This window comes from Monodelphis domestica, chromosome 3, assembly GCF_027887165.1.
Source record: "Monodelphis domestica isolate mMonDom1 chromosome 3, mMonDom1.pri, whole genome shotgun sequence".
NCBI classification, from domain to species: domain Eukaryota; kingdom Metazoa; phylum Chordata; class Mammalia; order Didelphimorphia; family Didelphidae; genus Monodelphis; species Monodelphis domestica.
Genome location: NC_077229.1, coordinates 74,527,372 through 74,551,437, shown reverse-complemented (window position 1 = coordinate 74,551,437; position 24,066 = coordinate 74,527,372). Strand labels below are relative to the sequence as shown.

Sequence of the window (24,066 nt, the reverse complement as noted above, 5' to 3'; positions counted from 1 at the left end):
TAGAACAGGGAATGTCAGAGCTGGGAGAGACCTTAGAACAGAGAATGTCAGAGCTGGGAGAGACCTTAGAACAGAGAATGTCAGAGCTGGGAGGGAGCTTAGAACAGAGAATGTCAGAGCTGGGAGGGAGCTTAGAACAGAGAATGTCAGAGCTGGGAGGGAGCTTAGAACAGAGAATGTCAGAGCTGGGAGAGACCTTAGAACAGGGAATGTCAGAGCTGGGAGAATCCTTAGAACAGGGAATGTCAGAGCTGGGAGAGTCCTTAGAACAGGGAATGTCAGAGCTGGGAGAGTCCTTAGAACAGAGAATGTCAGAGCTGGGAGGGAGCTTAGAACAGAGAATGTCAGAGCTGGGAGAGTCCTTAGAACAGGGAATGTCAGAGCTGGGAGAGTCCTTAGAAGAGGGAATGTCAGATATCAGAGTAAGGAGAGACCTTAGGATACAATGTCAGGGCTAGGAAGGTCCATCCAGAATGTCAGAGCCAGAGAGATCCACTAAAGAGAACATAGAGCAATTGACTTGGAAGTCAGAGGTCTCTGGGTCTGACCGCCATTCATCCTCATGTGACCTAGGGGCAAGCCCCCTTCTGTCCCTGGGCCTTTCTTCCTCCGCAGAACAGGAGGGCCTCGTGGTCTCCAAAGTCCATCCTTCAGATTTGGGATTCTGAATACCCTGGAGGCCCCGCCCCATGAGGGGCAGAGGAAGACTGGCGCATGCTCAGCAGAGAAGGTGGAGGTCAGCACGCGGGGGTCACGTGAACTAGTTACACCCAACGGCCCCCATCCCCCACTGCTGTCGACGCTGTGTCCCCAGTGTCCCGAGGGTCTCCTAAGAGGCTGGATCTTCCTCGCTGCCCGGCCTTTGGGGAACTTTCCCAACTTGAGGGTGAGTCTGGCCCCGAGGGTAGAAACCAAAGCCTGGCCACTCCTCTCTAACTTCCCTAAGGGTAACCCCTCAGCTGACATGGCCCCCAAGGCAAGTTTCAGGGCCTCCCCCCCCTCTTCTGGGAAGCCGCCCTACCCCCCCCTCACCCCTTCTAGTATCAGGGAACCTCCGGACCCTGCCTCCAGGAAGCCTTCCTTGATTTATTCCCAGTATTCCAGGCTCTATCCTGCAGCTGTGGTGGGAGGACCCTGCCGAAGGAGAATAGCCTTAGGAGAATAGCCTTAGGCCAGTAACTTCGTCTCTTCCAGTCTAATTCCCTCATCTGTATAACAAACAAATGAGGGTCGGGAGAAAGCCCCACCGGCCTCCTGCTAGGTTCTGAGAATGCCCTCGGGGAAGGGGGAGAGGGCTAGTACTTGGAGATGGCTTACGCCAATCCGTGCCAGCTCTGACTTTTGGGAGCTGTGTTTGACAGAAGTCACTTCATGTCTCGAAGCCCCAGTTTTCCCCTTGTGAAATGAGAATAATAAGCCTTGCACCACCCACTGTCCTGGATAAACCTTTGGTTGTGATTCAGTCGTTTGAGCAGTGGCCCCATTTGGGTTTTTCTTGGCAAAGATACCAGACTAGGGGAAGTAAACTCCTGATCACGGTCCCTTAGTGGGGAAAAGAGAGACCCAAGCCCCATACCCGAGACCCCTTTCCCACCAGTTGCCAGTTTCCTATATAGGAAATGGAGAGCAAACCAGAAGTCCGAGTAAATAGATACATGAGACTGTGTAGCAGACCATACAGATTGAAGAAGCTCTCACTGAGAGCAAGATAGCTGGACTCCACCGGTGCTCCCTCAAAGGGGCATTCCACCAAAGTCTAAAGTAGCTAGCTGAGGATAGGGAGATGAATAACTACCGTCGATTCTCCTATAGGGCTGCCTCCCAGATTTTCTCTTTCTCTTCAATAGGAGAAACGTTAGAATGAGTGGCCATTTCCCCTCTTAAGACTGAAAGCCAGACGAATCCCAGAACACCCAAGGAGTGTGGGGCATTGGGTAATCATCAATCTCCACCATTGAGGGAGAGTCCTATTCCAATGGACAATGATTACAAATAAAATGAAGAGGTGGACTGCAGCAAGGGTTCTTAGCTAAGGGGCCCATGGGTAAGATTGGGCAGGAAAAAATTAATTTTAATTTTTTCTAACCTCTAAGAGAAGTTTACCTTTGTTCAATTATGAATGTAGGTAGATGGACTCAGGATACATAATGAAACATATTTTTTCAGACATGGCCCTTAGCAGAATTTGTTTGGCTACATTATATCTTGGTCTTGGTTTTTCATTTTTTCCACATTGGTGGGAGAGGAGAGAGAAAATCAATTTTGTTCATTGAAAAATGTAATTTAAGAAAGAAAATTATAGAAGAAACATGCATATAGTCAATAAATCTCAACAGTATTACTAATACCTGTGACTTTGTTACCAGTAGAAATCAGATATTTTCCTATCACATTAAAGTTATTGCACATGTATTGTTTATGCTTCTTATGATTATTAATAGACCCAGTGCTGGATATAGATCATATATTTTGAAAAATATTCTGATAATTGTATAGCAGTTAATTTTAGATTTTTCAACTTAATTTCCTTTGTAATTCTATGTATTTCATTTTATACAAAAACATTCTGAGAATGAATGAATCCATAGGCATCACTGGATTTTCCAGAGGGATCCAGGACACAATAAAGGTTAATAAGGACTCCTGGGCTCAGGATCTCCAATGTCCTTAACAATTCTAGTTTTATTATGCCAACCCCTGCTCTGACTTCTTCACTGAGCTGCTGCAAACACTCCGTAAAACACTATATGTAAATAGGAAATACTGTTTTAGATTAAAATCCAGGTGAAAGATTTTTTTGCTCCTTTTTATGCACAAAGAAATGGTTATCTGCCCCTTCCATGATTATAATTGGCAGAGATAGGTATCCTCACTGTTGTACTGTTTTTTCGGTTTCCCATAAAAACAATGCCTGCAAATTTTGATGTGCTCTTCTGAGAGATTAGTCCATTTGTAATGAACTGGCCATGTGAAAAGGAGCAAATGACCCTTTAGGGAAAACTCTGGCTTGGCAAAGCAGTTCTTGTCCTTAATATCAACCTAGTTTTTCTTTGGCTTAAGTCTCAAGAGTAACCAAAGGGCAAGTTTATTAATCAAAGATTTACTGACAGGTTTTCAAGCAAGATGCAAAACTTGAGCCTAATTAAATGAAACATACATGAATTCACTCACATACACAACACATATTCTTGTTTCTCAAGTATATATTAATGCTTAATTCAGCATTTCACTGAAGATACACTTGGTTATTATAAGGAAGCTCTTTATCATATATTCACTCCCAAATAAAATTTTTAAAAAAGGTTATCCCCAGCATATACACACACAGCATGACAATATAGCAATGAAGAGAATTGTCATTAATCACAAAAGAAAATGATTCTTGTTACTTTATTGAACATGTAATTGTTTAAAAATTAAAATCTTAAGTGTTAGAGCTAGAAAGGACGTTAGAGATCATCTAGCAAAACCATCACAATTGACAGATGAGGAAACTAAGGTACAGAGAAAGGAATTGATTTGTTTAAGGTCACATGATTTAAGGACAAGTACAGTATTGAAATCCAGAGCTCTTGATTCAGATCAAGGGGCCCTTTCCACTGTCTTGGCTACATTATTAGCTTTTTGCTTTCATGAATAAATTTACTCAACAAATACTTATTGAATATCTTCTCTACGTTGGGGACAAGAAGATTTTTTTAAATTTTACCTTAAAAAGATTTTTTTTATTTTTACATTTTTCCCCATGGTTACATGATTCTTCTTGTCACCCTTCCTTTTTCCCTCTCCCCTCCCAGAGTTGACAAGCAATTCTATTGGGTATACATATATTATCACCCAAAACCCATTTCCATATTATTCATTTTTGTAATAGAGCAATCTTTTAAAACCAAAACCCCAAATCATACACCCATATAAACAAGTGATAAATCATGTTTTCCTCTGGATTTCTGCTCCCGAGGTTCTTTTTCTAACTGTGGATAAGATTCTTTTTCATAAGTCCCTAAGAATTGTCCTGAATCATTACATTGTTTTTAGTAACAGTCAATCACATTTGATCATCCCACAATGTTTCAGTTACTGTACATAACATCTGATTCTGCTTATTTCACTCTGACTCAGTTCATGTAGATCATCCAGTTCTTACAGAAATCCATCAATTCATCATTCTTTATAGCATAATAGTACTCCATTACCACATCATATACCACAATTTGTTCAGCCATTCCCCCATCAATGGACATCCCCATATTTTCCCATTTTTTTGCCACCACAAAAAGTACAGCTATAAATATTTTTGTACAAACAGATCTTTTCCCTTTTTAAAAATCTCTTTGGAATACAAACCTAGAAGTGGTATTGCTGGATCAAAGGACATGTACTCTTTTAAAGCCTTTTGGACATTTTGCCTTCCGGAATTTTTTTGCCTCCAGGCATGGTTACCGGAATTGCCTTCCAGAATGGTTGGATCGATTTAAACCTCCACCAGAAATCCATTAGAGGGACTAGAAGATTTAGAAGAGCACCTGACCTGGAGCTTTGAATGTAATTAAGAGGAGGAATTCATAATGACATCCCTTAGTATCTCCCCTCACCAACCTATTCTTTATTCAACTTCCACAATAATCTCCTCCTGTAAGACTAATTCCTAAGCAATTTTACCCCCAAGGAGATGTGTGCTCCTTGAAGTCAGGGACTTCTCAGTCTTGCTGAGTCCCTAGAACTATTAGCAATAACTAACATTTTTATGGTACCTTCTGTGTACTAAAAGCTTTTACAAATATCCTACTTGATTCTCACAACAACCCTGGGAGGGAGGTGCTATTAATACCCCCATTTTACAAATGAAGAAATTGGGGCTGGGAGTTTGAGTGATTTGCCCAGGATCACTCAGCTTGTGTCTGAGGCTGGATTTGAATTCAGGTTTGACTTCAGGCCCAGAATTCTATCCATTGTGTCCCCCTAGCTGCCCTGTGCTTTAGACTTGGTAGGCACTTGAGAAACATGTTTTGAATTGCATTGAATTATAACATACCCAGAGCTGTAAAAGGTGCTATGTTCATTCAGAAAGGCAGTAAGTAGTATCAGGGAAGGCTCAATTTAGAAGGTAGCATCTTAGTTAGGCCTGGAGACCAACATGATGGGCAGTAGACAGGGAGAGGGGGTTTTCAGCAGTTTTGTTTGACCCAGGCAGAAAGTATATAAAGGTAAATGGTGGTGATGAGGCTAAACAGATAGCTAGTCATGTTTGGACCTTTGTAGGAGGACTTGAATCCCTAGGTGTGAAGATGTTAGGGTCTTTCTTTCTAGCCATTGTTTCATCCTCATTGTGTCAGAGAAAAAGCACCCCCAGTCTGGTTCTTACCTACCTTTTCAGTGTGATTTCACATTACTTCTGGGACACAACATTCTAATCTCCTGCCTCTTTGCCTTTGCATGTGATACTCCTCTATCCCTCCCTCCCAACATCTGAAATATATCACCCTGTTGCCTCTTGCCCTTGACTCTGAGCTCTTGCCTTTCTTCAAAGCAGAGCTCAGGTGCGACCTCCTTTCCCACTCGCCTCCAGTTTTTAGCACTCTTTTTCTTTTGAAATTACTTTGTGTATACTACCTTAAAACCCCCATAAACTTCTGTACTAGCAGCAATGCAATGACCCAGGACAATTCTGAGGGACTTATGAGAAAGAACACTATCCACATCCAGAGAAAGAACCGTGGGAGTAGAAACACAGAAGAAAAATAACTGCTTGATCACATAGGTCAATGGGGCTATAACTGGGGATGTAGACTCTAAACAATCACCCTGGTGCAAATATCAATAATATGGAAATTGGTCTTGATCAATGACACATGTAATGCAATGACCCAGTGGAATTGCTTGTTGGCTATGGGAGGGAAAGAATATGATTCATGTAACTGTGGAAAATATTCTAAATTAAATAAATAAACTTTTAAAAACCCCATAAATTTCCAGGAGGCAGGGATTATTGCGTCTTTATTTTTGTATCCCCAGTCCCTAGCACATAGGCGCTTACTCAGTGCTTGTTGTAGTCAATTTAATTTGATCTTCATTATAGTCATATAGTGTAGATAGTTGGGCCAATTTCATGAACAGGCCCCACTCAGTATAAGACGGATTCTGACAATAGGCTGCTCAGTGTTTTGCCAAAAGATACCATTTCTAGACAAAAAGAAATGCTCCGCAGCAAGATAGCTGTTTTGATGATGAGGTCCAAGCACTCTGCCTCTGCCAGAGAGAAATGTGAAATTCTTAATTGCTCAGGTTGAAGCCTTTGTCAGAGGTTTTGTGTAACAAGGCCATTGTTTAAAACTACTTTCAGTTTTTAGGGCACATCTGACTGATGTTGCTAAAAGCAATTATTTTCAGAGGAAATGGGAGCAAGCTCCCAACTTTATAGAGAAATCATTAAAATTGCCACATGTCTGCTTTTGAGATTTTGACAGGATTGTCACGGTCTAAGAACAGAGTCTGAGAAAGTTTTATTGGAGCTGGATACTTGAAAATGAACATTTGGGCTGCTCTCCTTGCCTTTGCTTTTTGTGAATTAATCCAACAGATGGAAGCATCTCTTCTCAGCTGCATTCCTAGAAAAACCATAAACTATCAAAGTAAGTGACCTACTTGGAACTCCTAACTGGCTTTATTGTAGAGTAATTGTTACTGAACTCAGGTAGGCAGGTGTCCTGCCTCCGGTTTATCCCAGCACTGTCCACTGGAGAAGGAAGACACCTCCAGCCATTGCCATTCATTGACTGCTCCTGTTGGAGATAAAGAATGTGGAACTTAATATGCAGACAACTTAGACCTTGAATCCAAAGACTTGTCCTTCACTCTGATGTTTACTAGGTGGTAGAATAGTAGAAAGAACTCTGAACTTGGAGTTAAACAACCTGTATCATTGGGTCCTGCCTTTCACGTGTTCCATGACCTCAAGCCCAACACTTCATCTCTCTGGACCTCAAAAATCTCAAAAAGCCAAGGATGAAGATGATGAAACACACTTCACTTGTTCAGATAGAAAGGTAGACAAAAAGCACTCTTGGGTGTAGTCATTGTGCCAGGAGGATTTGTTTTGGCTGGGGTTTTTTTGTTACCAAAAATTAGATTCATTTTATGTGGTAGAGGTTGAGGAATGGGATTGGGGGACATGGACACTAATATAAAAAGCAAAAAGCAGCAATAAAACTTTTTTAATGTTTATTTTTTGATAGCATTGAATTAAATGATCTCCAAGGTCAGTTTTGAAATCCTACGATCTTCTGAGTTTTGACATATCTTTCCATCTCAGTTTCCTTGAATGTAAAATTAAGGGCATTTGACTAAGTTGGTATCTTAAAATCTCTTCCATATCTCAAATCCTGTGATCTTAGTAGGCAAAGTAATCATTTTGATTCTTTGGACCTTAGTTCTTCTCATCTTTAAAATGGGGGCTTTGGATTTGATGTTCTATAATTTTGTACTGTTAAACAAGATATAAGGGAGTATATTTAAACTATTGAACAGATTTGAAGGATTATAACTATATTCAAGTGGCAATGCTAATCACAGATTAATCTCTTTTAATTAAAGTAAACCTGACAAAATGTCTTATTTAGAAATATTTTGTTAAGAATTAAAGTCAGTCTTCTTATGTAAAGATATAAAAACTCCTCTTCAAAAAACAATTCTGTAGGGGCAACCAGGTGGCTCAGTGGGCAGAGGTGGCCTAGAGATGGGAGATCTGGGGTTCAGATCTGGCTTCAGGCACTTCCTAGCTGTGTGATACTAAGCAAGTTAACTTAACCCCAGTTGCCTAGCCCTTACTGTTCTTCTGCCTTGTCAATTCTAAGACAGAAGATAAGGATTTTTTTTTAAATTCTGTTCTTAAAAATTTTCATTTTCCCCTACCTAGTTAATTCAAATTAGTAAAAGGAGGTATGTGTGTGTACATATGTATATGTATATATGTGTGTATAAATACACATATATACTTGCTTTACCTACAAATAGTGAAATTTGGTAAAGAATATTAGCCTTATTGTTGTAGCACTTCAACCTTACGAAGTGCTCTACTCACAGCAGCCTTGTGAGGTGGAGCGTGCAGGGATTGTGTTCATTTTCCAAAGGAAACTGAGCAATTTGCCCACTGTTATACAGAGAGTAAGACAAGCCAGACTTAAACCTGGTTCTCTCAACTTCTCACTCCAAGTCACATCTTTTAATAAAATAGGGAAGTTTAAATTTTCCTAGTGCTGCATTCTGTAATGATAATTGTAATGTAGGTATAATTATCTTAATTAAGAATAGAGTGTAAAATTAGATGTGAGGGTTATAAAAGTTTATGAAATTATCATTACAATTCTTTGGCAAAGTGAGTTATCCTCTAATATTTTTGTTTTATAAGTTTCAGTTTTTATATATGAGGTTTTCTTCAAAAGGATACACCTCTGTATCCCCTCCCTTTTCTAATCATCATACCTGTTGCTCAAGTAAACTGGCTTCAGAAGTGAGGGACGATTGGCCTTATACCAGTTTGCCTTACTTTGTATTGTAAAACTGTTCCTGATATAAAATGTGAATCAGATTTTTACAATTTGAATTCACCTTTTTCAGTGATATCTGTTTGACTTCTCTTGGCCTTAATTTCCCTGTCTGTCAAATGAAGAATTTGGATTAGATGATGTGGGGCCTAGAAGTAGATACGTAGCAAACTAAATGGAATGATGGCTTTGGAGTCAGAAAGTCCTGAGTTTAGAGGTGGTTTTGAACACTTACCATGTGGCACTGGTCACATAATCACTTAACCTCTAACTGCCTGTTTTCTTAATTATAAAATAAGGGTAAAAATAGACTCATCCTCACGTGGGTTGTTTTAAGGATCAGATGAGAGCTTAACACAGTACCAGGCACATAGTAGGTCCTTAATAAATGCTTGATCCCTTCCTTCCTACAGTTCTTTCAGCTATGATGTTCTGTGTTTTGTCGCCCTCCTATCACTAATTTGCTTTTTCTTTGTTTTATTAGATCCTGTCCAGCCCTGTTCATCCTTATTCTAAGGTCTTTCCTGCTCTGACATCCTTGGGATTTTTACATAATAAATTTGGGGATTATCTCGTTTCAAATTTATTTTCAATTGGTAGTAATAGCAGTTAATGTTTGTATAATGACACATGATTATACCCTGTAACAACACTGTGAGATATACAGCAGGTATTACTATCCCTGATTTATAGATTAAAAAACAAAACTGAGAAGCTAACCAAACCTTCTATTAGTCACCCAACTGGTAGGAGTCAAAAGCGGGATTTAGAACCAGGTCTTTCTAACTACAAGGGTAGTACTCTTTCCACTGGATTGAGTTGTCTTCTCTTACTAATGCCTTACACTTTGATATTAAATTGCTTTAACTTTCTCCCTCTTTGGGTCAAGTTATTTATAATTTTAAAACATGTTTAATTTCAGCAGAATAACTACTTAAGAAACTTATTTAGTAAGAAAAATAATTTTAAGACCATAATATAATTTGTTTTATATTTTCATATCAGTTTTCTTTAAATCAAAACATATCTATATTCATCAAGAAGAGAAAATCTTGAAAAGACAAAAAGTATATTTTAAAATGAGACTGATCCAGTAACAAAATATAGAAAATAGTAAAGACATGGCTAGAAATTGAAAAATGACGGCAGTCTATTTTTTTCAAATGACCAAATGCAATAAAAAGCTGAGGATGATATTTTCATTTTGAATTCATATTTCTTTTTTGGACTAAATTCATCACACACAGTCTTTCAAAATGTTACTATAGGGAAAGCATATTTGAGGTCTTCATGTCCATTTTTTACAACTCTGTTCTGCTTTGCTCTATAGTAATTTATCATGTTTTGGCAGGAATTTATTTTAAAAGTGAAGCTATCTACTATCAGTAATGATTTTCAGTTGCTGTCTGCAGACCTGGCAATAGAAGGCTCTGCCTTCCATCAGAAATGGATTTCCTAAGTGAATACTGATTTAGGAGAAAAAAATAACTCATTTTTTAAAATTTTCATCTCATTGGGGAATTTTTAAATGGAAACACCCTTTGAATTTTATTGTTTTAGATGGCAGCAAAGAATTTGGAAAATCAGGATTCTCCAATTTTTCAACATTCTTAGTGAATAAAGAAACTGAAACCTTATTTATCGGCGCCAGGGATGCTGTCTTTGCCGTTGACATGAATGACATCACTAGAGAAGTGGACCGTGTAAGTTAGTTATTTTTAACCTTATTTTTTTTCTAGGTGTTTCCACTTAGACTCCCTTTGTCTGAATTAAGTTGAACTTGTTTGGGGTGGGAGTAGGTTATACATTGGGTACAACAAAACCCTTTTAAAATACAACATATTACTAAACATTCAGATATATAAAACATTTCTGTACTACAAAAAGCTAAGCCTTTGTCAGTATGGGTATTCCCTCCAATAATGCAAATATTCTTCTTATACATATTAGTAGATAGTATTCTTGAGTTGCTTTAACCCCCAAAATCCCCTAAAGGCCAAGTGTCTGGTGACGATACTTTCTGAACTTAGCTAGGCTGGCTGTCTTCAGATGATAGGTGTACAGTCTGTTGTTCGGTCTAAACTTGATGCCTTTCTAGTATAATAGAACATTCTAGAGTTGATGTTGAACTGACAAGTATTCAAGCATATAGGTTCACACACAAAGAGCACAAGGAGGTACCCGAGGAGGTCTTTAGTGGATATCAGCTGGTCTTCATCAAAGGTCTCTGTTCACTGTTAACTGGAGTTAGCGCCCTCCTTATTCCCCCACTGTTTAGTAGTATTTTATTGTATTGAGCAGTTTACTCTTTCACTGTATGATTTTGGTCATGCCTCCTATCCTTCCTTTCCTTAACTCAAAACCAAAAAGATTTGAGGAGAAAGTTATCCAGGTCCTCTCCAGCTTTAAAGTTTGGCCCCCAGGGCTAGGCTGTTCCCATTTATGATAGTGTGGCCTTCATGAATGAGCCTTGAGTAAATGCTCATGGTGCTGGTACCTTGCACTATCTAAAGTACCAGTCATTCAAGTTAGCCAGATGCCCTTTGCACTTTCTGAGGCCATCCACCTCAGATTCATGTATGGAGCAGGCTGCAGTAGCTCTCTGATGAGCAGAAAGAGCTCAGAAAATTTTATCTGGTTGCTGATACCTCCTCTTTTGTATGACTGTGAGCCAACTGCATCATCTCCTTAGTTTCACCTTCCTCCTCATAACATGAAGAGGTTATGGATTTGAATGCTTACTTGTTGTCTCCCCCCATTAGAATATGAGCTTCTTGAGGGACCAGGGCCTTCTTTTTGCCTTTTTTTTTTAACTCCCCATTACTTAGCACAGGGTCCAGCATGGAGTAAGCATCTAATTAATGCTTGTTGATTGCACCAGGCAATCACAATAGTGATAATAATCCCCTACCAGAGACTTTCTTAGATGCACCACTGGGGTGTACTATTGCAAACTTCTTAGGATAAAAATGGCTTTATAAATGGAACATAAACTGTGGTAGGCCTTACCCAGTTGGAAAAACTTTAAATACACTTAGAGTGGTAAACTGACTTCTGTCAGAATACCAGCAGAGCCAAGTACAGTGAGGCTCATCCCTATAATGTTGACTACCAGTTGATTTTTTTCAGTTGCAGAAACTCACTAGGATTGAGGCATGGAAGAGGCTGCATTTGTGAAAAGAATTCTGATCACATCACTAAGTAATAATAATAGCTGTCATTTATATTGCATATTTAATCCTCAGTGATCTGGGAAAGTAGTTGCATAGATAATTTTTTTTCAGATGAGGAAACCAAGACACAGCAAGGTAAAGTGTTTTGTTAAGGCATCCTAGACAGTAAATAGTATAGCTAGGAAGGACAGGAAGAATATTTATACAGTGCCTACTGTATGTCAGGCAATGTGTTTAATACTTTACAAATATTATCTTATTTGATCCTCATAACAGCCCTGCCAGGTATATGCTATAATTGACCTATTTTACATTTGGGGAACCTGAAGTAAACAAAGATTTTTTTAAGTGACTTACCCAGAGTTACTTAGCTATTTAAGTGTGTGAGACAAGATTTGAACTCAGTTGTTTCTGTCTCCAAGCCCAGTGATCTTCCATTGCACTAACTTAGCTGAGATTCAAGTAGAGTCCTGGGACCATTTGAACAGTCAAATTTCTGACTACAAATCTAGTATTTCTACTGCTCTATCTCTAAGGGCCACTTTCACCATTATAGTTCATAATACTAATGACCAGAATCATAGTCCATTCTGAGTTATCCATGCCAAGGCAAGAAAATAGTGATAGGACATAACTAAATAGAAAGTAAATAAATTCTCAGAAATATATTATTTTTCCCACTACATTTATGCTTTACTTCACCTAGATCAGATGTTTGTGGTCCCTGTGTACACATACAAGATGAGAATTAGGTAAATTGGGTCAACGACTCAGGAGAATCAGGAATTCATGTGTGCTTTGAATTGGGCCTCTTCTGTAAATTTTTGTGGATGCCCAATCTCAAGGACTATGGGTTCTTGAAGGCCATTCCAAGGAGACACAAATTGTAAAGACTTCAGGAAGAGTTCTGGTGATAGATGGCATCTACTTCAAGAATCAGTCTAGCTTAAGTACAGAGTGAATCGGCCTCTCTAGACTGACCACTGCTTGAAGTGGTAGCCTGAAGACCCTGCTCCTGGCAATGGTGGTGGTAGCTTGAGTTTGAAGAGCTGAGTTCAAAAGGACTAAATCCAATTAGGTGTCCCTACTAAATCTGGCAATAATATAATGAGACTCCAGGAGTAGAGCCACAAATGCCTAAAGAGGGGCAAACCAGCCCTTCCTAAAAGGAGAATTAAAGCTTTCATGCTACTTAGAAATGGGATCTTGCCAGTGTTTATTTACTGTATTTCCACCCTGAACTAGATTGGGTGACTAAGGAATGGGATAGAGAACTGGTTAGGAATAAAGGACTTCCCTTATAGTGGTGAGAACCTAGTTATGATTAGATAACGTATCCTTGTTTATATTTGTTTTAGCTAGCTTTTTATTTGCCAATGCTTCCTGTGTCTTCAGGGACCTTCTTCGTAACTAAGGTGTTTCTGGTGTCAGAATTTCTGCTTTTATGTGTAAGATTAAGTGATGAAGACTATGGTACTTCTTGGTAAATTGGTTATTGTTTGTTATTGATATTGTACATATGTTGAATTCGCCACTATAGCCTCCATTTTGGGAGATTATCATCCTGTATAAAAGAACCAGCGATTAAATAGATGGTGTATATGACCCTTGTTTATAAACCATGGCATATAAAAGTAACTCTTTTTGTTTGTACTTTGAGTTAATTCCCATAACTACTTATAACCTCTAACTTTCCTATAAAAGTCTGACAACAATTTTTGTAACTTCTGCCCCTACTGTGCAGGACCCTCACCCCATTTCTTTTCCCACTTTAATATAACAGTAAGAAAGAAATCTTCAAGGTCATTCTCAGTATAATTATTAGCACTTGCACTGGGCTAGTTATTGACTAAGAAAAAACAGGATGAGATAATGTTTCATCTTTAAACTAATTGGTAGAAAGTATCAAGTACAAGCCCACATAACCCAGATAACAGCCTCTTGTGTCTGAAGCTGCTGAGGATTTGAATGTATGCCAAGGCTGAGATGTCCAAAAGAACAGTTATGAGCTAAGAAAGACTGTCCGTGAGTTCAGCCACCATAGGTTTGCATACAAGAGTTGCCAAAACGCTCCCTGATGAATCTGTAAAATTGGTATTTTGTGCCTCATTTTAAAAGATTGTATTTTAAGTAAAGTTTATAGTTAATTTAATAAGTTAACCTTAGTTTAGTTTTAGTTTCTTTATTTTATGAATAATAGTCCCCTTTATGACAGTGTTCAATAAATTCTTGCCTTTAAAAATAAATTAAAGTCCCTTGGTAAACACTAATGAAATATGCTGTTTATACCTATGTCAACTACATATACCTTACAGAGTCCACATTCTCCAAACCTTCAAAGACATCTCTAAGGTGAGACTCCACAGATAAACTCTGTCAGAATGGAAGCTTTTTCTCATTCTGAGATGGACTCACTCTCCGGACTTCTTCACCTCCTTACCAGTAGGTTTACCCTTCTTCTCTACAGCCCTTCTAACTCCTTTTTAGAGATTGCCTTCCCCAGGCCAAATGTAAGCTCTTTGGGGGTAGCAGCTATATTGTTTGCTCACATTTATATTCCCAGCTCATAGCATAATGCCCAAAAGATAAAAGTACTTACTTTTAAAGTAATAAATACTTTATCTATGCAACAAAAGCAGTCTAAGCCTCAAATTATACTGTTCACAAGAGAACGGTGACTTAATAAGATCATTACTGCTGAAGATTTATGACTTCTTACCCTCCAAACATATAAAGCTGCTGAGACAAGAGACTTTCTCTGGGGAGAGATTGTATCTTAGTACCTTTCTCTATCATCTTAGGGCCCAGGCAGCTGTATTACATCCCTCAGTAAACCCCATAAATCAATAATGCATTTGGTTCTTCTTTACCTTTTTAAAGAGTAGTTCAAGGGTAATATTTACTACACAACTGCCTTTTTAGAGACTGTTGACAAATGTTGAGAAATGATCAGGAGAGTCTTATCACCTCTTCAGTTTCTGAAATTAGCTTCTCAACTTAAGCCAAGAAACAAAATTAACCCATAAGTGCAAAAGCCAAGATCAATACGAAGTTAGAAGAAATTATAAAAATGAGACATGGAATACAGTTGAGATAGTTCCAACCCATCCTATTCAAATGAGCTGTGGATAGAGAGAAATGGATAAAGGAAAAGACATGTCATCATATCATATAAGAAAACTGCCACAAGGAACTGGACAGTAGAATCTATATTGCCTCCTCCAGCAAATGCATGACACCCTCAAAAGGTATTCAGGAACAACTTGTTTAGAACACAGATAAATTTGTGAAACAGTATGAATGAGGGTGGTGGGAGATTATGAGTAGAGAAGAAAACAAGGTTGCAGAAAGGTTAGTAGTAGACCAAGTTTGATCAGATCATCCCAATAGCATATGCAGTTGAAATGACTAGGAAGCTAATAAACCAGAAATGGAATTGAGGCAGCTTGGTTTAATAGATAAGAGGGTGGAAGGGAATAAGCAGTCATTAAATGCCTACTGTGGGCCAGACATCTTGCTGAGCACTTTACAATTATTATCTCATGCAATCCTCATGACAACCTTGGGAGGAAGGGGCTTATTATCCCCCATTTAATAGTTGAGAAAACCGAGACAGAAGTGAAGTGACTTCTCCAGGACCATACATCTAGAAAGCATCTGAATCTGGATTTGAATTCAGTTCTTCCTGATTATAGACCTAGTATTTTATCTATTGTGTCACCTAGCTGCCTCATAAGTAGAATGTGAGACTTGGTATCAGGAAGATCTGAATTTGAATTCTGCACCAGACTTAATGATTATGTGGCTTGGGTCCTCACTTCATTTGTATCTACTAACTATAATTTTTCTAAGATTTCATTCACTTCTCTTCTTATTTATTTTTTGGTTCAATTTATCTACTTCGGATAGAGAAAGGTTCAGGTCTCCCACTAGTATAGTTTTTCTATCTATTTCATCATTGAACTCCACTAGTTTCTCCTTTAAAAATTTGGATGCTCTGCCATTTGGTGCATACATGTTGAGTACTGATATTTCCTCATTGTCTATACTGCCTTTTATCAGGATGTAATTACCTTCCCTATCTCTTTTAACTAGATCTATTTTTACTTTGGCTTTGTCAGATATCATGATTGCAACTCCTGCCTTCTTTTTCTCAGTTGATGCCCAATAGATTTTGCGCCATTCACTTACTATTACCCTATGCGTATCTACCTACCTTTCTTGTAGACAACATATGGTAGTATTTTGGTTTCTAATCCATTCTGCTATTTGCTTCCACTTTATGGGTGAGTTCATCCCATTCACATTCAAAGTTATGATTACTATCAGTGTATTCCCCATCATTTTGATTTTCTCTCCTTGTCCTGCCCTTTCCTCTTTCATTATTTCCGTCTACACCAGTATTCTATTTTTAATCAGGCCCCCTAATCCCCACCATTATTTTACTTTCCTTTCTCCCCCTCCCTTCTTATTCCTCTCTTAATTTTCTTTTGGGGTATTTTTAAACTACCCCCCAGCCTCTCCCCCCTTGTATTGCTTCCCTCCCCACTCTCCCTTTCTGCCCCCTCCCTTTTTATTCCCCTTTTATCTTTTTAGAGTCTATTAAATTCACTTTCCCCTCTCTTTCCCTCCCCCCTTTTTTAAACTCTCCTTCCTACTCTCCCCCCCCCTTAGTTTTCCCCTTTCAGCTTCCCTGTAGGGTAAGATAGAGTTAAATACCCCAATAGATCTAGATACTCTTTCCTCTCGGAATTGATTCCACTGAGAATAAGGTTTGAGTATTACCTTTTAGCACTCTCTTCCTCTCCTTCTTATAGTTGTATTCTTCCCCTCCCACTCATATTTATATTCTTCCCCTCCCATTCCTGTGTGCCTTTTTGTGCAGTATGGATTATCCTAATTTTCTTATTCTTTCAAGTTTCTCTTGGTGCCCTTTTCTTCCCCCCCCCCCCGCTTTCTTCTTCTTTTTTAATATATGATTTTAAACCACTTAGTACCCCAATCTCTACCTATGGATAATTCTTCTAACTACTATAATAGTAAATATAATTTTTAACAGTTACAAATAACATTTTCCCATATAGGAATATAAACAATTTGGCCTTATTTGAGGCTCTTAGAGAACAGAAAATAAGATCCCTCTCTTTCTTATTTGCCTTTTCATGTTTCTCCTGTTTTTTTTATTTCAATGTCAAATTTTCTGTTTAGTTCTGGTCTTTTCTTTACAAATATTTGGAAGTCTTCTAGTTTGTTAAAGGCCCATACTCTCCCCTAGAAGTATAAAGTCAGTTTTGATGGGTAGGTGATCTTTGGTTATAGACCCAATTCTCTTGCCTTTCTGAATATCCTATTCCAAGCCTTGTGGTCTTTTAGTGTGGAGGCTGCCAGATCCTGTGTAATCCTGATTGATGCTCCTTGATATCTGAATTGTTTCTTTCTGGCTTCTTGTAATATTTTCTCCTTAGCTTAAAAGCTCTTGAATTTGGCAGTTACATTGCTGGCGGTTATCTTTTGAGGATTTAGTGTAGTGGGTGATCTATGGACTTTTTCAGTTTCAATTTTGCCTTCTTGTTGCAGAACCTCAGGGCAGTTTTCTTGGATAATTTATTGTAGAATTGTGTCAAGGTTTCTGTTTGTTTCCAGGTTTTCAGGTAGACCTATGATTCTCAAATTGTCTCTCCAAAATCTATTTTCAAGGTCAACCACCCTCTCAATGAGATATTTTGTGTTGCCTTCTAATCTGTCATTTTTTTGGCTTTGCTTTATTAATTCTTGCTGTCTTGTGAGATCGTTTGTCTTGTGAGATTGTTGACTTCTACTTGACCAATTTTAGTTTTTAATGACTGATTTTCAGCTAAGATCTTTTGATTTTCCTTTTCGGTTTGATCTATCATGATTTTCATGGCTTCCAGCAGGTCATTTCTGGTCTTCAATTTGCTTATTATTTCATTTTGTTTCTGGGCTTCAGTTTCCAAGTGGGAGATCCTGTCTTTTAAATTGTTATTTTCTTTTTGGACTGTTTCCCACTTTTCTTGCCACATCTCTTCCATTTTTCTGACAATCCCGGATTTAAAGTCTTCAAAAACTTGTGACCAATTTCCTTTTTTACTGAAGGTTTGAGTGTGTTTAATTGCTTGTCATCTTCTGCTGTTTCTTCTTTAGTCTGGGTTTTTTTCTGCATAAAAATTATCAAGGGTCAAAATTTTCTTCTTTTTTTTTTTGGTGTTTGTGGATTTTAATTCCTGGGAGTTGGTGGCCATTGCCATGTTCCTTCCCAGTCAGATGTCTAAATGAGGAATGTGGGTGATCTTTGTATTGGACTCTGAAGAGGTTTTTGCCCTGAGGATATTTTTCCCAGTCCTCAGCAGTGTCCAGCTGCTCTTAGTGACAGGTCTAGCCCCTAAGAACTTAAAGATTACTTGGAAGAGGTCTGGGTGTGGGATGTAGGGAGGTCTCTGTATTGAGCACTGGAGAGGTTTTGGTCAGAGGGCTTTTTAAGGTTCTCTGTAGCATTTTTCTGTGAGCACCCCCTCTCCCCAAGCTCTGCTGCACCTTATCTCCACATTTCCTCAGCCACCCAATGTTCTGTGTCTGTGGTAATTAAGTCTGTGTTGATCTTAGTCAGCCTCCTTTCTAGAACATATAAGTTTGTCCTGTGCTCACTCAGACTCTGGAAAGGTAGGTGAAGTGGGGGAGGGGTGATGAGCTCACCCCTTAGTGGGGGAAATTTCACTCTCTTTTAGCATGGAAATGCCCTAACTTTGCCTACCTTCTGTTCTGTGTCCTACTATGGAACTCCTTCACTTTGGAGCCATCTTGACCTGGGTCCCTCACTTCATTTATAAAAATAGGGGGATTGAACTTGATGATCTAGAAGTTCCCTTTCCAACATTAAGGCTGTAATCCTATTTATTTATAAATCTGTTAGCACTTCTACAAGAAACTTTTCAATGATAATGATGCCATATTTGAATTCTAACATGAATTCCTGTGATATTATATGAAGAAGTAGAAATGGCCAAGGAGACAGGGTTAGGTTAACTGGATCAGACAAAGTATATGCAAGACAAATTCATATTAAAGGCAACAAAATTTTGAAAGCACTAAGGGATAAATTTTTAATATATCTGAAAGTAAAAAAGATAACAGAATGATTAGAAAAATAGTCTTTCTGTTAAAAAATTGTTCAAGAGAGTATTGATAACTACCAACCCATATCCCTACTTTCTAGTTTCTACAAAATCTCTATAAGTATAATCTATTCATTGAAAATATTCTGTGTGAAATATGAGAAAAGAACAGAAAGATTTTTAGTAGATGATTTATTATAACATACTAACTTCAAATACAGTGTTCTCTTAACTTGAAGTATTTATCTTTAGTCAGCACATCATATCCTCATAGTCACATAGTTGACTGAGATAACAATACAAAAGCTTGCTATGTTCACTGTTTCTTTAATCCCCCCCCCAAAAAAAACAACTTTGATGCAGGAAAGCAAAGGAACCTTTAATGGTTCTCCCAGGTACCTCTTTCTTCTAAGTTTTTAGGACACCACTCTTTCCTGTTTTTCTTCCTAATATCTGACCCTTCTCCTTTACTGGATCCTCTTTTAGATCACACCTTCTAACCATAGGTGTTCTTTAGGATTTTGTCCTAGGCCCCCTTCTCTTTCCCTCTATACTTGTTGATCTCATTGTGAAGATTAAATTAACTCACCTGCCCATTTTTAGATTTAGTCACCAAAAATGTCAACATCCCACTTAATCATTGAGTGGGGGAGGTCTGTGACCCACATGTTCAATAGTGGGTGATGAATCAGAATCAAACTGAATGCCCCCTGGGCAGTCCTAAGCAAAACTTCAACTATAATTGGTAGACGTGAAAGTGGAGGAAGGCACAGGGAGTGATGCAAAAGAAAATGTCTTTAGAAGAGAGTTACAACTTCCTGGGAGAACTGGGACTTCTGGAGTTCTGAGTTTGAGTTTGAGGGTAGTGAAGAATCTGCTGACTAGATCTGAAACCCTGTACCTGGTGAGACTGTTCTTAAATCTCTCTCTTTGGACTGACATGCCCCTAACAGGAGGTAAGGTCCATTTTAGTAGTTGAAGTAAAATAAAAATTTAATCCCCCCCTCCCACATTTATAAAAATGTGAACGGATGGGACATCACAGTCTCATACCAAAGGAGCTGGGAAGTTAATCCCAGGGCATTGTACCCCTCTGGATGACTCTCCAAAGAGGAGCATCTCTCATTTATAACTCTTCAGCTCACTTTACCCAACATCAACAATACAGGGGTTTGAGTTTTTCCTAGACTCCTCTGCCATACTTTTGTAATGATATCTAGATTTCTTGATGATGTTCTAGACCCAAATGAGTTTTACTTTGCTTAAATATGTTTGCCAAGGTTGAAAGATTTTCTACACTTGAAAAACTTGTGACAAGTATCCATTTTTTTAAAATTGCCATACAGCAATTTATGTGAAATATGATAGTGGGTTTGTTTGCTATTGTAATTAACTGGGATATTGAGAATTTTGGGGATATTGATACCTATATATTTGTACTACTCTTCTTTATAAAAAAAAAACTGTTAACTTGTGAAATTCATTTGCTCATACTCACAGTGGATCATGGCCAGGTATGAAGAGGAAATGGACCTCATTTTTAGTGAGAAAGCCTTGTATTCTATATTTCCTTAGCTGACACGGTGTGTCAATGATTATAAGCTATATTTTTGAATTTTAAAACTCTTTTATTATATTTTTCTTGCATGTGCAATATACTATTTCAGTTTTTTATTTTTTCTCTCCTTTTTATATTTGAAGCACATGTCACCAGTATTAAGATTTTCTTTATTTTTTTATTTAGCAGTAATATAAGTTTAAAATATATTTGCTATAATGTCAATGCATGCCTCAAAAGCTTGAGACTATAAAAATGATGCCACTAATTGTTTAAAAAAATTATGGAACTTTGCTTAATGATTCTGTCTGATTCCAGGGCCAAAGAAGCACAAAGCTAAACCTGAATAGTGCCAAAAAGAGCACACAGGAAATATTAATGTGGACTCAAGGTTGCAACGCTTGACTTGTTAAGTCGAAGGCCTTCCTTGTATCCACACTCTGTGAAAATACTTACAGATGAGTATCTCAAATTTGGCTCCTACCTGGCTCCTATAATCTAGTCCCTTTTCTGTCTTTCATAGTGTGGCAACTTTCTGTAGTCCTGGCTACTGACTGGGTAAATGCTTACTTGCTTATATAATTTTAATTGGGCCATGATTCAAGGACATGTTATAGATTTATTTTTCCTTTACTTGGAATTTTTATACATAAGACTTTGATAGTCTATATTTCATCCAGAAATTATCTTTTTTATTTGGATTTTTAATGGTTTTTTAAATTTCTCTTACCAATTGATTCATATATCTCATAACTCAGTCATGCATCCCTAAGTGATCCCTGTGTTTTTCAATCACCTTCTTTGGGGGAAGGGGGGAATGTATAATTATTATTATCTTAAATTGCAAAGTTTAAATTCCTTGAGAGAGAAATTTTGGGTTAAGAAACATGATACCTCTCCAAATCCAGAAACTGAACTGTGTTACAGTTAAAAGAGTGGTTGTCATAAACTGTTACCGCAAAAATATGGTTTCAAATAAAAAATATAGTGGTTGCCATGGGAAAATTCCCAAATATTAAATATACCCAAGTCAGCTGGGTTTTATAGAGATTTTAATTAATATAAATTAAGGAATTAATGAAATGGAGAGAGAGAGAGTAAGAGTAAACAATGAGAAAAGGGCTAGGCTAGCCTAGGCCAGCCTAGGTTTAAGCCTTAAGAGAGAGATCAGTCAGTCTTTAATCCACTCACCACAAGGTTTGTCCCAAGCAAGATTGTAATGTTCAGAGACCCACCAGTTCAGCTCCTCAGCTCAACTAAGTTCAACCACCGAGCCCTCCAATTCAGCTTTGGCAAGCTGAACTCCTCAGAGGCCTTTCTGACCTCCTTTTAAAGAGAATTTTCTCCTATGTCACCTCCCCTAAGTTCTCACATCTACCAATCACAGTAGATGTTTTCACAGGACTGACCATTCTTAATTCACACCTGAGTAGACTAAACTTTTGAGTAATTCACACCTGAGTAGACTAAAACTTCACACCTCTTTTGTTAAGCTTGTCTCTTGCAAGTTTGCAAGTTGCCTGACTTTTTAGTGATTACTTTGACCTTTTATAGGTACTAAGCACCTTTTTGTATTAGATCTAAAAATAGACTTAGCTTAAGGGCTTTTGCCTCACTATAAGTATGAGTTAAGTACTTTTCCATTGTTCAGTAAGGAGTTCACAACTTTATCTTCCCCTAAAGTATGCCTAAGTATGGGTGGAGTAATTTTAGAGTTCTCACATTCCTGACCAAAGTCCCTTCATTGTTTTAAAATGGGGAATGGTCTTAACCAAATGTTCTAAGGTAGAGTCTGAGAATCTTTAACATTCACAAGTGTGAGAAATTTTAAGCTTCACAACTGTTTGGAGAAGACACCATAAAGATGCCTCCGCAGACCACAAGCTGCATGAGAAAGATCAAGAATGAACTTTGGGTGTGATTGATTGAACATTTAATTTGTATGTATACTCTTATGCCAAAGGCTCTTATGCTCCCTAACTGGCTTTTTGTCAATGCGCCTAGCAATCATTGGTTTTGTTCTCTTTTCCTCCTATCCTCAAACTATTGTAATCTTTAAGTTGATTATGTTTCCATTATCCTTTTGGGGAAACTGGTTTCCCAATGTGATCACAGGGGGGGTTATGTAAAATGGAGATTTGAACCCTGGACTTCAATCCCCAGAAGTCCTTGGTACTTCCCAGAATTCCTTATAATCTCACCTGACTGTGATAACACAATTTAGAATTTAAAGGGCTCTCTCTGCCTCCCAAGCTCTCTCTTCTTCCTCTTCTAAGCACATGCGTCTCTCTACTTGGCATGCAAGATGTAATAAGTGAATTGTGAATGGGCTAATCAGCCCTAGGCATGTGCTTTTCTTATTTTGTATTTTCTTATTTCTTTGATTTCTAATAATCTTTAATAAATCTCATAAAATATAATATTTTTATCAGTAGAGACTAATTTTTACACCATGAAATCATTAGTCTCTTCTTGTTTTTCTTTGTTGCCTTTTGAAACATGAACAGCAGTTTTTTTCAACTCAATGAGATCCATCTCAAGCCATATTGGGCAACGCATTTTTAAATGATTTCTGATCACTTTGAAAGAATTATGGACAAAGTGTCTTCTAATTTGTCTTATGCTTCAGGGTGGTGCTATCTTGGTCAAGGTGAGCTATCTTGGTCAAGAAGGTGCTAAGAGGCAATCAGAGATAGCAGAGATAGCAAGAGCAGGCAGCAGGAGCAGAGCTGATCAAGAGGTTTTTATGAAAATCCTTGGAGGAATGTGACTTAAAAAAAAATCTAGGCAGTAGCTATTAAAAGCTGAACTTAGTCATAGTAGAGAAAAGATTTAGGAAAGTTAAGAAGATTGAGGGTATTTCATCACAACCGACGTGGTCAGCCAAACTGTAAACATTAAATTAGTCTCAACCGATAAAAGTATTATATTTTATGAGGTTTATTAAAAATTATTAGAAATCAAGGAAATAAGAAAATACAAAATAAGAAAAGCATGTGCCTAGGACTGATTAGCCCATTCACAATTCACTTACTACATCTTGCATGCCGAGTAGAGAGATGCGTGTGCTTAGAAGGGGAAGAAGAGAGAACTTGGGAGGCAGAGAGCCCTTTAAATACTAAATGGTGTTCTCACACTCGGGTGAGGACTCAGGTGAGATTATAGGGAATTCTGGGAAGTATCAAGGACTTCTAGGGATTGAAGTCCAGGGTTCAAATCTCCATTTTACAATGGAAACAATTAGGAAGGAATTGAAATGTTTAAGAGATAGGATTGATAAACAAGAAAAAGGGCATGATACTCAACCAATGGCACTTGCCCCTCTCTGAGAATCTATCGATCCATTATCTGCCACTTCTCTGAGAAAGAAGACCACAAAATGATAAACTGTAGAAATTTATCCAAGGCAATAAAAAATAATATGCAGTTGAATGATAACTACAGAAATAATAACTATAGAAATAACTATAATAATGATTATAGGAATCACAATTTTAGGAATGATAACAAATCTAGGAATAGAAATTGGGAAAATGATAACTCAAACCAACTAACCCCTCAACAGTATAACTTATGTGGAACTCATCCACAAACTACTCAGGGTGCTACTGCCCCTCCATGTGGGGCAGGTGTTGCCCCTTAGACTCTTGTTTTTGTTGATT

At 38.0% G+C, this 24,066-nt stretch overlaps 1 protein-coding gene across 1 annotated transcript in view; it reads left to right on the top strand.

Annotated features, from left to right (window-relative positions):
- Positions 1-760: 760 nt before the first annotated feature.
- The window catches only part of LOC103099055 (semaphorin-4D-like), an 89,087-nt gene continuing 65,781 nt past the window's right edge, over positions 761-24,066 (top strand). Inside the window, exons 1-2 of the mRNA XM_056822159.1 lie at positions 761-886; positions 10,104-10,246. Coding sequence (XP_056678137.1) covers positions 10,217-10,246 — 30 coding nt within the window. The 5' untranslated portion in view covers positions 761-886; positions 10,104-10,216. The remainder of the gene's footprint in view (positions 887-10,103; positions 10,247-24,066) is intronic.